Source organism: Danio rerio, chromosome 1 (assembly GCF_049306965.1).
Source record: "Danio rerio strain Tuebingen ecotype United States chromosome 1, GRCz12tu, whole genome shotgun sequence".
Taxonomy (NCBI): Eukaryota; Metazoa; Chordata; class Actinopteri; order Cypriniformes; family Danionidae; genus Danio; species Danio rerio.
In genome coordinates, this window is record NC_133176.1 from 7,383,487 (window position 1) to 7,397,625 (window position 14,139).

General features: G+C 31.8%; 1 protein-coding gene across 7 annotated transcripts in view; it reads right to left on the reverse strand.

The window, feature by feature from the left end:
• pard3ba (par-3 family cell polarity regulator beta a) overlaps window positions 1-14,139 on the reverse strand; it is a 291,161-nt gene that overhangs the window by 186,370 nt on the left and 90,652 nt on the right. For all 7 annotated transcript variants that reach the window (XR_012401677.1, XR_012401655.1, XR_012401915.1 and 4 more), the window contains one exon: window positions 8,144-8,244. Coding sequence is in view for 3 of the 7 variants with exons in the window: in XM_017355769.3 (XP_017211258.1) it covers window positions 8,144-8,244 (101 nt within the window). In the remaining 4 variants the exon portion in view is untranslated. The remainder of the gene's footprint in view (window positions 1-8,143; window positions 8,245-14,139) is intronic.

A 14,139-nucleotide genomic window follows, 5' to 3' on the forward strand; every position in this document is an offset into this window, starting at 1 on the left:
CACACACACGCATAAACACATGGGACCCCCTCCTCCTCATGGGACGCAGCAAACACACAAAAAGTGACCTAGATTGTGGAGGTAAAGAGCGATTATCCCCCCGCTAGGCCACATGCTCCTGAGGGCCACAGAACCGGTGGAGCTTTTGTTAATGTGCATCTCCATCTTTACTGAGTGCACTGTTCACATGAGGACAACAGAGACTGACAGAGAGAGTTTAATGGAGAGATGACTGTATGACATAACATTTTTGAAAGGTGAAGGCAGAAACAGACATTTATATACAGTATATACGTGTGTGTGTGTGTGTGTGTGTGTGTGTGTGTGTGTGTGTGTGTGTGTGTGTGTGTGTGTGTGTATAAAATGATTTCAGGTTTTCAACATAAATGATTAATGTTGCCATCATGTGACACTAAAGAACACAATAATGACTAGTGAATATTCAGCTTTTCCATCACAGAAGTAAAATTACAACAAACACAAATGAGTTTAGAATACATCCAAAACATTTACAATATTATTATATAGCAAGTATTTTGCACTTGTTTGTTTAATGTAGTTTTACTTTAATTTTACTTAATATTTATTTATTTATTTAAGTATATTATTTTTATTTAGTATATTTATTTATTTATTTATATATTTTTATTATTTAATATATTTTTTATTATTTAATATATTTATATATTTATTTATATATTTTATTTATTTATTTTTATAATTAATACAAGTGGCAGCATGTTTCTGTTTAGGGCTTTACAGTTTGGGGAACATTTTATATTGTGATTATTGAGATAAAACATGGTATTATGAATCTGAATCCACTCACTTGTCAATAAAAGAAATATATATTAAAATAATATACTTTTCCTGTCATATAATTTCACTGGCTGACATTGAAATTTTGATATGATTTATCTTGACCCATTATTTCTGATGACTAATGGTTTACAATACAGAAAAGAAAAAAAAACTACATTTTGGTGCCGATAGCCTTGTGGTTCGAGCCCTGATCCCTCTTTCAATCTCCAACTTCACTTCCTGTAAATATCAATATATACCCTCATATCATAGTAAAGGCAAAATGGCAACAATGAATCCTAAAATTTATATATCTAATATTAAGATTTATTTTTTGTATGTATTTGTGACATACACACTGTATATACATACACTCAACGGCCACTTTATTAGGTACACCTTACTAGTACTGGGTTCGACCCCCCTTTTTCCATCAGAAGTGCATTAATCCTTGGTGGCATTGATTCAAAAAGGTACTGGAAATATTCCTCAGAGATTTTGATCCATATTGACATAATAACATAACACAGTTTCTGCAGATTTGTCGGCTACACATCCATGATGTGAATCTCCCGTTCCACCACATCCCAAAATTGATCTATTGGATTGAGAGCTAGTGACTGTGGAGGCCATTTGAGTACAGTGAACTCATTGTCATGTTCAAGTAACCAGTCTGAGGTGATTCACCCTTTATGACAAGGCATGTTATCCTGCTGGACGTAGCCATCAGAAAATGGTTACACGGGTTTCAAAGGGATGGACATGGTCAGCAACAATACTCAGGTAGACTGTGGCGTTGACACAATGCTCAATTGTTGGTAATGGGACCAAAGTGTGCCAAGAGAATATCCCCCACACCATTACATCAACACCAGCCTAAACCGTTAATACAAGGCAGGATGGATCCATGCTTTCATGTTGTTGATGCCAAACTCTGACCCGACCATCCAAATGTCGCAGCAGAAATGGAGACTCATTAGACTTGCTTTTTAATCTTCTATTGTCCAAGTTTGGTGAGCCTGTGCCAATTTTAGCCTCAGTTTCCTGTTCTTAGCTGACAGGAGTGGCACCCGGTGTGGCCTTCTGCTGCTGCTGTAGCCCATCTGCCTCAAGGTTTGATGTGTTGTGTGTTCAGAGATGCTCTTCTGCAGACCTTGGTTGTAACGAGTGGCTATTTGTGTTACTCCTCCCTTTCTATCAACTGGAACCAGTCTGGCCATTCTCCTCTGACCTCTGGCATCAACAAGGCATTTGCGTCCACAGAACTGCCGCTCACTGGATATTTTATCTTTTTCAGAACATTCGCTCTAAACCCTAGAGATGGTTGTGCGTGAAAATCCCAGTAGATCAGCAGTTTCTGAAATACTCAGACCAGCCCGTCTAACACCAACAACCATGCCACGTTTAAAGTCACTTAAATCATCTTTCTTCCCCATTCTGATGCTCGGTTTGAACTGCAGCAGATCCCGTTGACCAAGTCTACATGTCTAAATGCATTGAACTGCTGCCATGCGACTGGCTGATTAGAAATTTGCATTAACAAGCAGTTGGACAGGTGTACCTAATAAAGTGGCCGGTGAGTGTATATACACATTTTTTGTGTGTCTTTACAATTGCAGTCTATTTGAAAACAAAAAAGAGAAAGAAGAAAACAAACGAATTAAAAAAACTGATGTGTGTCCACTTTAGGGATGTTTACGAGCTAAATAGGCTTGAAGTAAACACAATAAAACAACCATGGTCAAGCGCATGGCCGTGTGAGTAGTGTATATATTGAACATGTGTGTCCTTGGCTCTTGGGGTGCTCAGTCTGTTTGCATAAGACCCACATGCAGTGGCTCAACTCTTGGGAATCCAGTAATTGAATAAACGTCAAAGCCTAATGAGAGAGTTTGTAAGTGACAGTGTGCAGGGATCTGCATCACAAACGTGTTTCTCCATGACCTTTGAGTTCATCTCATCCATCCATCTCCTCTAGAGATGTTACAGCAAAGTCTGATCATCAATCTATTCTACTGTACATGAAAACTCAGTACAAGTGCTAACATCAGATGCCATAAACTAACCTAAAGTGATTAAAGAGAGTGCAGGAAACCATGGTGTTCATTATGGTTTATCTGCAAGGGTGGCATGGTGGCTCAGTGGTTCACACTCACAGCAAGAAGGTCGCTGGTTCAAGTCCCGGCTGGGCCAGTTGGCATTTCTGTGTGGAGTTTTGCACGTGTTGGCGTGGGGTTCCTCTAGGTGCTTCGGCTTCCCCCACAGTCCAAAAACATGCGAGATAAGTGAATAGGAATAACTAAATTGGCCGTAGTGTATGAGTGTGTGTGTGAATGAGAGAGTATATGGGTGGTTCCCAGTACTGGGTTGTGGCTGGAAGGGCATTCACTGTGTAAATCATGTGTTGGAATAGTTGGCGGTTCATTCCGCTGTGGTGACCTCTGATAAAGACTATTCTAAGACTTCGAGACTAAGCCGAAGGAAAATTGATAAATGACTGAATGGATTATCTGCACAGTGTTGGGATGAATGAAGTACTACTAGATTTTAAATCTAGTTTTCTGTGGCTCTGAACTAAAAGCAATTCTAAAATAATTTCAAAATGTCAAGTTAGAAAGACATATTTACACAGCCAAAAAATAGGGGGGAAAAAATTGTAGGTCAAGAATTGTTTTTTGAGTCAAAACTCAGAATTGGATTGCATCATGATGTCCCTAATTAAGCCCACCTTCAATGAACATCAATATCATCCAGAGACTCCTTTATATCCAAAACTGCAGTGTGTACATGTCATTTACACAAGCAGGACATTCTGTTCTGATGGAAAAATATTCCTCCAAACCATCATTATCTAGCCTTATTTTTTTTTTAAATTATGAGGTTCATAGAGATGCTATTAAAGACCTTCAAAAATAACCCTAATGTTTGATCAGGTCTGGTGAAGAAAGTTGTTCCAAGACTAATAAGGATGCTGTTCCAGGAACACGTTCTACTTGGTTTGGTTTGATTTTACAAAACACGCTCCTAAATCAACAACACTGAGCCTGGAAAAACAGAGTAATGAATTCCTCTAGAATTTCAGGCAGAGGCCTTGGAATAAAACTCGTAATTATCATGCATTGTGCCTTGAAGTGAATGTTTTATCTGTGGTTAAGGCCTGGGAACTAAACTATAGATGCATGTAAATTCTGAGTAAAAAAAAGTAATGAAACGCCACTTTCTTCTAAAATAGGCTTAAATTAAATTAAATTAAATTAAATTAAATTAAATTAAATTAAATTAAATTAAATTAAATTAAATTAAATTGGCTACAATAAAATATAATAAAATAAGCTAAAATAAATAAAATGTAATCAAATTTAAATAAATAAATAAAAACAGGCTAAAATAGGCTAAATTAAAAATAATAAAATCGGCTAAAATAAAATTTAATAAAATTAAAGATAAATTAAATAAATTACAATAAAACAGGCTAAAATAAAATAAAATATGGCTATAATAAAATAATAAATTTAAATAAATAAAAAACAGGCTAAAATAAAAATAATAAAATCGGCTAAAATAAAATAAAAAATAAATTAAATAAATAAAAATAAAACAGGCTAAAATAAAATAAAATATGGCTATAATAAAATTATACATTTAAATAAATAAAAAACAGGCAAAAATAGGCTAAAATAAAAATAATAAAATCGGCTAAAATAAAATAAAAAATAAATTAAATAAATAAAAATAAAACAGGCTAAAATAAAATAAAATATGGCTATAATAAAATTTTATATTTAAATAAATAAAAAACAGGCTAAAATAGGCTAAATAATTATCAAATCGGCAAAAAATGATTTTTAATTAAATAAATTTAAATAAAACAGGCTAGAATAAAATAAAATTAAATTGGCTATAATAAAAAATAAAATAGGCTAAAATTAAAAAGAAAAAAAGAAAAACAAAAGAAAACAACTAGACTTTTACAAGACCTTCATTTGCTAATCTAAAATAATCTTTTAAAATAAAGCCAAAATCGAATGAAAGATTTATTTTGTTCACATTTACTAAGTAAATGCTGTGCTGCACAAAAACAGTATAACAATATAATTCAGTGCCATGGTTAAATCCAAAACCCAACTAAACTAAGGATGAGCGAAGAATTATTCTCCACAATACTCTCTCTCTCAGACTGACACAGAAAGCCAACACAGTGGATTTTAATTCTGAGTGTGACATTTCCTAAACTGTACCACTTTCAGGCTCTTGAAAACTGCTGAGCGTATCAGGACTACATACATAAAACTGTCCAATATCTCTAAAATATTAGCATCAAACGGGAAAAGAAAGTGTACCGTGATTGTTAGGAATTCATAAGGTGTCTGCAGAATTCCTGGTGTCCCAGATGGCTGTGAGTGACAGTAATCATTGCGGTGCAGTCCTCAATGACGGCTGAGGGCACGCTAATGCATCAAGCACAGCACTTTTCAGACCCAGAGCATTGCGAAATGTGTGCGGATTCTCTCTGCACCCAAATAAATATCTGCTTCTGTCAGTGCCACCGCTGCACATTTCACTTCTCCTGCAGGACTTCTTCAGCACTCTTAGGAATTAGATCCCGTTTGAAGGGGATTCTTGGAGACTTTAGTTACAGATACTGCACAGTGATCTTATACAAGTGGGACGTGTTTCTGGATCAAGCTTTTTGCCAGTCAGTCAGAGCTGAACTTAACTCTACCTAATAGGAGTATTGTTTTTTTTTTTTTATAATGCATCAAAAATGTAAACGTTTGCATTCATTGAGGATGTGTTTATTATTATTATTATTATTTTGCATTAGAGATCATTTGAATTTGGTTTTATTAATGTTCTAATATTTTTATGGTTTCCAGTATGCATGCATGTTTGTCAGTGTTAGAGAGGCATTAAGATAAAAATTTCTGATCCAAAATCAAACATTTTGTACCTGCTTAGACGAAAACCGAAACCAAAAATGCTTTTGTAATATTTATTTATTATTTTATTAAATAATATAAAAGTAATTTTGTCAGACTAAATGAACAAATGAATGAATGAATGAATGAATACATTAATGAATAAAAAATAAATAAATAAACATGCTTCTGCAATAATTATTTATTTTTTTATTAAATAATATGAAGTCATTTTGTAAGACTAAATGTATGAATGAATGAATGAATGAATGAATGAATAAACATGCTTTCGTAATAATTATTTATTCTTTAGTTAAATAATAAAAAGTAATTGTGTAAAAATAAATGAATGATTGATGTAACGGATGAATAAATAAACATGCTTCTGTAATAATATTTATTCTTTTATTAAATAGTATAAAGTAAATTTGTAAGACTAAATTAATCAACAAATAAATAAACAAATAAATAAACAAACAAACAACTAAATAAATAAATAAATAGTGGAAACTGGCTAAAATGATATATATACATGTTTTATTAAATATATTAATATGCTCATAATGTATCTTTATTATAATTGATTCTTAAAACAGAACCAAAATCCAATAAACCGGTATTTACCAGGCTTTTTATTTTATTTAACTGTATAATGTCAAAGGATTGGGGTTGTAAAATAAAAATAAAACTGCATAGTAAATTGTGAAATTCCTGTACAATAAAACAAATGTTTTCTATACTACTTTTATTTTAACATATGTTAATTTTATTATAATTCTATTCAGAATTTTGGCTCGATAATTGTAAATAAATAAATAAAAGTATATACGATTTTAAAAAATGTATGTGTTATATATAAATATTAGGGTTTCTACAGGTTTCATTAAGTCAAATGTAAAACTTCAAGACCTTTTTAAAACCATTATAAATAAAATTTCAGACTTGCACAAGGCTAAATGCTAAGGATTTTTTGTAACGGCCCAGTTAAAACATAAAAAAAAATGCATTTGTTATTGTAAGGAAACCCATATTGGCAATAAATTGTTAATAAATAAAGTTTTGGTAAAAGTTTTGGTAAAAAATAGTGATTGGATGTTTGTTGGCCTGATTGGGTTGCTTTACATCAGGCATGTCCAAACTCGGTCCTGGAGGGCCGGTGTCCTGCAAAATTTTGTTCCAACCCCAATCAGACACACCTGGGCTAACTAATCAAGCTCTTACTAGGCTTTCTAGAAACATCCTTGCAGGTGTGTTGAGGCAAGTTAGAACTAAAATCTGCAGGACACCAGCCCTCCAGGACCAAGTTCGGACACCCCTGCTTTACATGGACATAAAAAAGACCTGTTTAAAATAATTTAAGACTTACAGCACAAGTTTTCAGGGATTTTAAGATATACACACACTTCTATACATTTAATCAAAATTGTTTTTTTTATATTTAATTAAACACATTTTACGCCTCACAGCAAGAAGGTCGCTGGTTCGAGCCTCGGCTGGGTCAGTTGGCGTTTCTGTGCGGAGTTTGCATGTTCTCCCCGTGTTGGAATGGGTTTTCTCCGGGTGCTCCGGTTTTCCCCACAAGTCCAAAGACATGTGCTATAGGTGAATTGGGTGAGATAAATCGTCCATTGAGTGTGTGTGTGTGTGTGTGTGTGTGTGTGTGTGTGTGTGTGTGTGTGTGTGTGTGTGTGTGTGAATGAGTGTGTACGGATGTTTCCCACTGATGGGTTGCGGCTGGAAGGGCATCAGCTGCATAAAACATATGCTGGATAAGTTGGCGGTTCATTCCGCTGTGGCAACTCCAGATTAATAAAGGGACTAAGCCGACAAGAAATTGAATGAATGAATGAATACATTTTATACATTTAAATTATATGTATAGTACATTTCAAACATATTTTCAATATATTAAAAATAATTATATTATATAATATTAGTTCTACACATAAATACATTTTATTTGATCTTATTTGATCTTATTTTAGCCTATTTTATCTCATTTTATCTTATTTTATTGGTCCTTTCTGAATAAAAGTATTCATTTCTCACCCAGACCTCAAACTTTTTAAGTATATCTGAAAGAATCTGAAAAGCAAACAGTATGTCCGAATGTGACAACAAAAAGGACCAGTTAACAGATGACCTCAACAACAGGGATAAAAGAGAGAAATAAAAAGGGTAAAAGCTTTGTTATTGAAAATAATAACACAAGACAACAGTGGCGGCGCAGCTAAAAGGTCACAAACACAATATGACCATGAATGTTGACTGTTCAGTGCAAGCTCTGCAAACAAGGCCAGGTTAAATGCAGAAGAAAACGACCAATAAACAAAAGAAAATCTTCAGAAGCAGTATATAAATGTGCTCTTTCATTAGTGTAGCAGCTGCTTTTAAAGGTCAGTGTGTGTTGTGTGCTCACTCACAGTGGACTGTGGTCTGCTGGAGTCCTCAGAGTCCAGAGAAATGGCATCGAGGGGCGGGGCGAGGGCGGGGTCACTGCTGCTCCGCACTGAGAGAGGCGTGGCTAATGAGAAAATAGAAGAAAAAAAAAACACAGTTAGAAATAAAAAATTTAATAATTCTGCATTTGTCAACCTGGATTAAATGTAAAACACAATGATCTAGAACTTAATGGGCCATGAAACCTCCCTCTTTTGGTTCAAGTATACGTCAGAATTAAAACAATGCATCATGATGGGCGTGGAGCGCTGCGAGCAGAGGTAGGAGTGGGCGTGGCCAGCAGTGCAGGGGAGAAAGGATAAGCGAAGAACTATCAGTCAGCTCACAAAATGAGACGCATACCGTGAGGAGACCCGTGATTTTAAAGCTAAACAGTAAACAGTCATTTAATGTCCTGCTACATTTGTTATTTGTAATATAACCATCATAAAGATAATCGTGTTTATATAAACACTTTAAATGAGGAGGACTCCTCTCCTCCTAAATCCTCGGAGCTGAAAGCAGACACAGTGGTAATACAGTGCAGCAGGTCTCTTGCCTGGTCTATTCCAACCATTAGCCCTCCCGGTAATCTGGAAGATTTTAAACCTAAGCGAACACAGCAGCACAGATATAGGCGATGTGTCTGAATGGTAACGAACTCAACTGGTAAAAGACAGCCATCACCCAATACTTGTACAGCTCTCCCGACAAAAATGCTAGCTGCAAGTGGGGGAAAATATGCAACAAACCCAGTGGATTATGGAAAAAAACACCTACGACCTGTGTCATGCACATTATTGCATAAAAAACATTATTTATTTAGTTATTTTGTTTATTTACGTATTTATTTGTTTATTTATAGCTCATTTTTTATTTTATTTTTTTAATATTCATTTTAATTCAAGGAACGATTTGAATAAGATTTTATTTTATTATTTAAAAATGAACTTTAAAAAGTTAAGGATCTGAGCATGTTTATATATTTAATAAAACATGAATGTATATCATTTGAGCCAGTTCCCACTTTGCAGCTTTATTTATTTTTAATATTATTTGCATTATTTTAGGCTTTTACTAAATTTTTAAACTTTTAGTTATTCAGTTTTGTTTTTGACTTTAGTTATTAATTTATTTATTTCCATTTTAGTTTTTAAAATTGTATTACATTTTATTTTTATGCAATGAATTTAATAATCATTGTGGTAGTATGTTGATGCCATGATTTTTTGTTTGTTCATTCACTTATTCATTCATTGATTTTTTTTATTTAATGAGCACAGTATTTTCTGCTTATTTATTCATGCATTTTTAATATCATCCTTTTAATTTTTTTGCATAAAAAAAGCTTTTTTAAAACGTTTTCTGTTTCTATTAGACACACTGGATCATATGACCACAATAGAAATTACAATAAAAATCACCACATGAAAGCAAAGCAACACATTCTCACGCAACCCAAAAGAGAAAAATATGAAAAACATGAAAATAGAAAAACATGTAAGTGAACAAGAGCAGATTTCAATACACAAACTCATCAGTTCTGCTAAACGTCTTCCATCACAAGCATTTGTCTGCTTTTGATAAGAAGGACAACATCCAATGCTAAGACTCAGCAGAAAAGAGAACGGGATGCTGAATCCATCAAAAACAGCTCTGTCTTTTACAGGAACCGAACTTGCAGAGGGGGTTTATATGAGGATTATTCAAGCCAATGTCCTTGGCCTCCATTCTGAAGAGGATCTTTAAGAGCTTCTGAGATAAGACACTACAACTAAACTATCATGAAGGATGTGGGATGAAGGTCGAAACTCACACATTACTGCTCGTGAAACAGCTGAATCATGAGAAACTGGGTTTTCCATACCATGAAAATACACTCATACAAATAAGAATCTGTAAGGTAAAAAGATAAATATCCAACTTCCTTTTCGGTTTTAAATTTTGCTTCATAAATAAATGAAATAAATAAATAAATTGATAAATAAATTGATAAATAAATTAATTAATTAATTAATAAAAAGAAATACATAAATAAAATAAAATACATAAATACATAAAAAACTTATCAAATAAACAATAAAATAAATAAATGAAAACATAAAATAAACAAAATAATTAAATATGTAAATGCATAAAATAAAAATAAATACAAAGAATAAACAACTTAAATTAAACAAAATAAATATACATATAAATAAATAAAATAAACAAAATAAATAAATACAAAAAAACTATTTTTGTAGGCATTGTAGGTAGACTTTTTTGTAGGTATTGTCATGTTTGATGTGTGTGCCAATTTTCATACATGTGCGTGAAACGTAGCCTGGGGGCAAATGTACATAGGTGGCATTGTCACCACATTTTGCCACACCCACTTCTAAAAACCATAATAATAATAATAATAATAATAATAATAATGGAGCAATTCAAAGTGCGCAGTCCCTAATAAATGACAGATATATACTAAAATCAATAAGATGTATAAAACAAATTCTCCAACAAAAAAAGAGCAATAAACTATACATGTATTGAAGGTTAAGTAAGGGTATAGTAACCCAATTGTGCATTGTCAGGAGCCACAGGCATTTTTTATTAATTATTATTTGATATTAATTCTGTTTTTAAGTCAAGTCATTGGATTACATTACGTCATTCAACAAGGACCCCGATTTCATCAAAAAAAAAGTCTCAGACATCTTCAATGGCCTGAAAGCGGTAAACTAACAGCAACTGTAAATGTTTGGGTGAATGATACCCTTTACAACAAGTCTATTGAGAAAAAGATTTAGTCTCATTACATTTGCTCAAAATGGCAAACTTTAGGAGCAAAACTGAACACTAAAATCTGTCATTTTTATATTTACAGCCCAGAACCCAATCACAATCACAACATCATGCATTTACAATTCAACCTCAAAACAACATTAAACTTCAAACCTCACAAGAGAGAGAATTATGATAGACTACCTGTCAAAAAGTTTGATGGATTGTAGCCCCGCCCACTAAGGCGGGACTTCCGGTCTAAGCCCCGCCCCTTTTATATAAACTTTATAGTTCCGGTAATTAGATTCTTATCGGTTTAATATAAAATAATAGTTCCGGTAATTAGATTTTTATCGGTTTAATATAAATAATAGTTCCGGTAATTAGATTTTTATCAGACTAATTAAATTAATAGGTTATTTCAGGTAATTAGTGTTGTAAATTATATTTATTAAATTACATCAAATTATATTATATTATATTAAGTTGTATAAAATTAATATTTTATTAAATAATATTATGTATTATATTTTATCATATTAAATTATATTAAATCATTATGTTATTAATTTATATTATAATATATTATTATATTATATTATTATAATATTAATATTTATATTAAATTTAATTATTTGTATTATATATCATTATTATTCTATTATACTATAGCATTACATTATTTATATCATTACATTATTCTATTTAATTATATTATATTATTAAATTATGTTATATCATTACATTATATTATATTATATATCATTATTATTATATTATATTATATTAAATTATACTATATTATATTATATTATATTATATTATATTATATTATATTATATTATATTATATTATATTATATTATATTATAATTAATAAACTATTAACATAAACATTTCTTTATGTTTAGCCTGTTTGTGTTTCCTCTTTGTGTCAGTCTGTGTCTGAGCGTGTGATGATAAGGAAAACTTTGGATAACATCCCGTCAACTGCTTGTGAAAGATAGATTTATATCAGATGTAGAATATGTATATCTGATTGTATGTGTTGGGTGTCTCCCACTAACTACTATATGTTGTTAGGTGATTAGAAAGTGTGCTGATATCTATATATCCACACGCAGTCAACTGTATGCATATGTATGTATGTGTGTGTGTGAGTGTGAGTGTGTGTGTGTGTGTGTGTGTGTGTATGTGTGTGTGTGTGTGCGCTCGAGAGAACTTGGGTCTGGCTTTGTATGTTTGAATACATGACACAGTATTTACTAAATATGTTCATTAATAGGTTATGTTGTTTTTGTTACATTATTACTACATTAATACATATTTAAAGACACACAAACTTTTTAATGTATCTTTGTCTGACTATTAAATTTAAATATGTTTACAATATTTCTTGTCGGCTTAGTCCCTTTATTAATCCGCGGTCGCCACAGCGGAATGAGCCGCCAACTTATCCAGCAAGTTTTTACGCAGCGGATCACCTTCCAGTCGCAACCCATCTCTGGGAAAATGTTTACAATATTAATCCAGTAAATAACAAATCTTAATCTGTATTAACAATAAATTGTCACACCTTTTAAAACAACGTTATCTAAAATGTAATGTTCTAAACTGTTGGTTGAAAAACACAGATGTAAATTCAAGTTGTCTTTATAATTAATGAAAACTTTTATTATGAAAAACAATTTAAAATGAAAGTTTTTCCTTTGACTAACATGTTTTCAATTTATTTACATGCATGACCTGTAATTTATGGCACACATTGTAATACAGTTAATCCAAAGCCTAATGTTTTAAGCACTGGTCATCACTGGTGTTGGTTTAAAAAATCTACATAAAATATTTACTAAAAAGGACTTATCAGTCTTTAGACATTATTGTTATTTCTGTTTCAAAAGATAAATAAAATGTAATTTTATTACAATAAATTGTAGTAATTGCATTACTAGACAACTTAGTTACTGAATTTTAAATTCAAACGTTTCAAATGTTTTTTATTCATTGCAAATACTTGATCATATAAAGAGAAATATGTATATTATTCAGAATAATGGAATATCACTGATATTTATTTTAAGAAGAAAAATTGGCTCTCAGTTTATCTAAAAACAGTACAGCTCCAGCCCTTAGTTAAATCTACTTAATGTTTTATAGTAAAATTTTCTAGTTTAACTACTGAATCCACCATTTACATGTTCATACAATAGTGTCAAATCTAGTAAGTTTACAAATTTGTCAAAATTAGTCAAGTTTACAAGTAGTTCTTGAAAGTAGACTGATTACTTTTTTACAGGGTAAATGATGCTTTTCTTATACCAATAGACTTAATCAAGATTATTGTCACTACACACAATTTGTTGGGAGTGTTTATGTTTCTTTAAACAATGTTTTTTATTGGCAAACACATTTTTAAATTATCAATCTAAAATCTACCTGAATGTTTTCCACTCACTTGGAAAAGTGATGTTTAAAACACTATTCATTAAACTTACTGCATGACTGGAGCTTTATTTTTACAAACCAATAGCATTGACCTAATTCAAGCTTTTGGTTTTGTACTGTGTAGCAGTTTTTCAACACAAAATGTAAACTTTTTTATGCTAAAAATCTGTAATTTTGTGCAACTGTGTTGTATGTTACAAAGCATACATGTTTTTAAAACTGTCAGTTTTCAAAAGTCACCTAACGTTGTTTCCATTCTTCTGGGGTTTTTTTTTTTAGGAACAACGATGCTTGATTTGGTGGGGAAAGAAAAAAAGTAATGTTTTGAAATACATTGGTTACACCAATATGGTGTAATGGGTAGAATTTCTGGGTTTCATCCAGACGGCCCGGGCTCAACTCATGATTTGGGAATATATATATTTTTTTTTAACCTAAAGTGTATCAAGTAACATTAATAACAACACTTAGCCCCAGTTATTTGTGTCATAGTTGAATGCTTTACTCAATACTGTCAACAAAGCACAATAATATCAAAGAGTAAACACATTTTATTTTAAGAATACTTTGCAGTAAACTTTATTGCATGAATAAGTTTATTTTATCTACCTTCTGATACAGAATGTTTTGAAACATTTAATTATGTTTTTACGACCACGGGTATCTAACCAAAATATTTCACCTAATTCAAGTAACCAGTGCTGTAGTTTTTAAACACAAAATGTCTTTGCTAACTTTTTTTTTGCATATGTGTTAAAAGTCTAATTTTA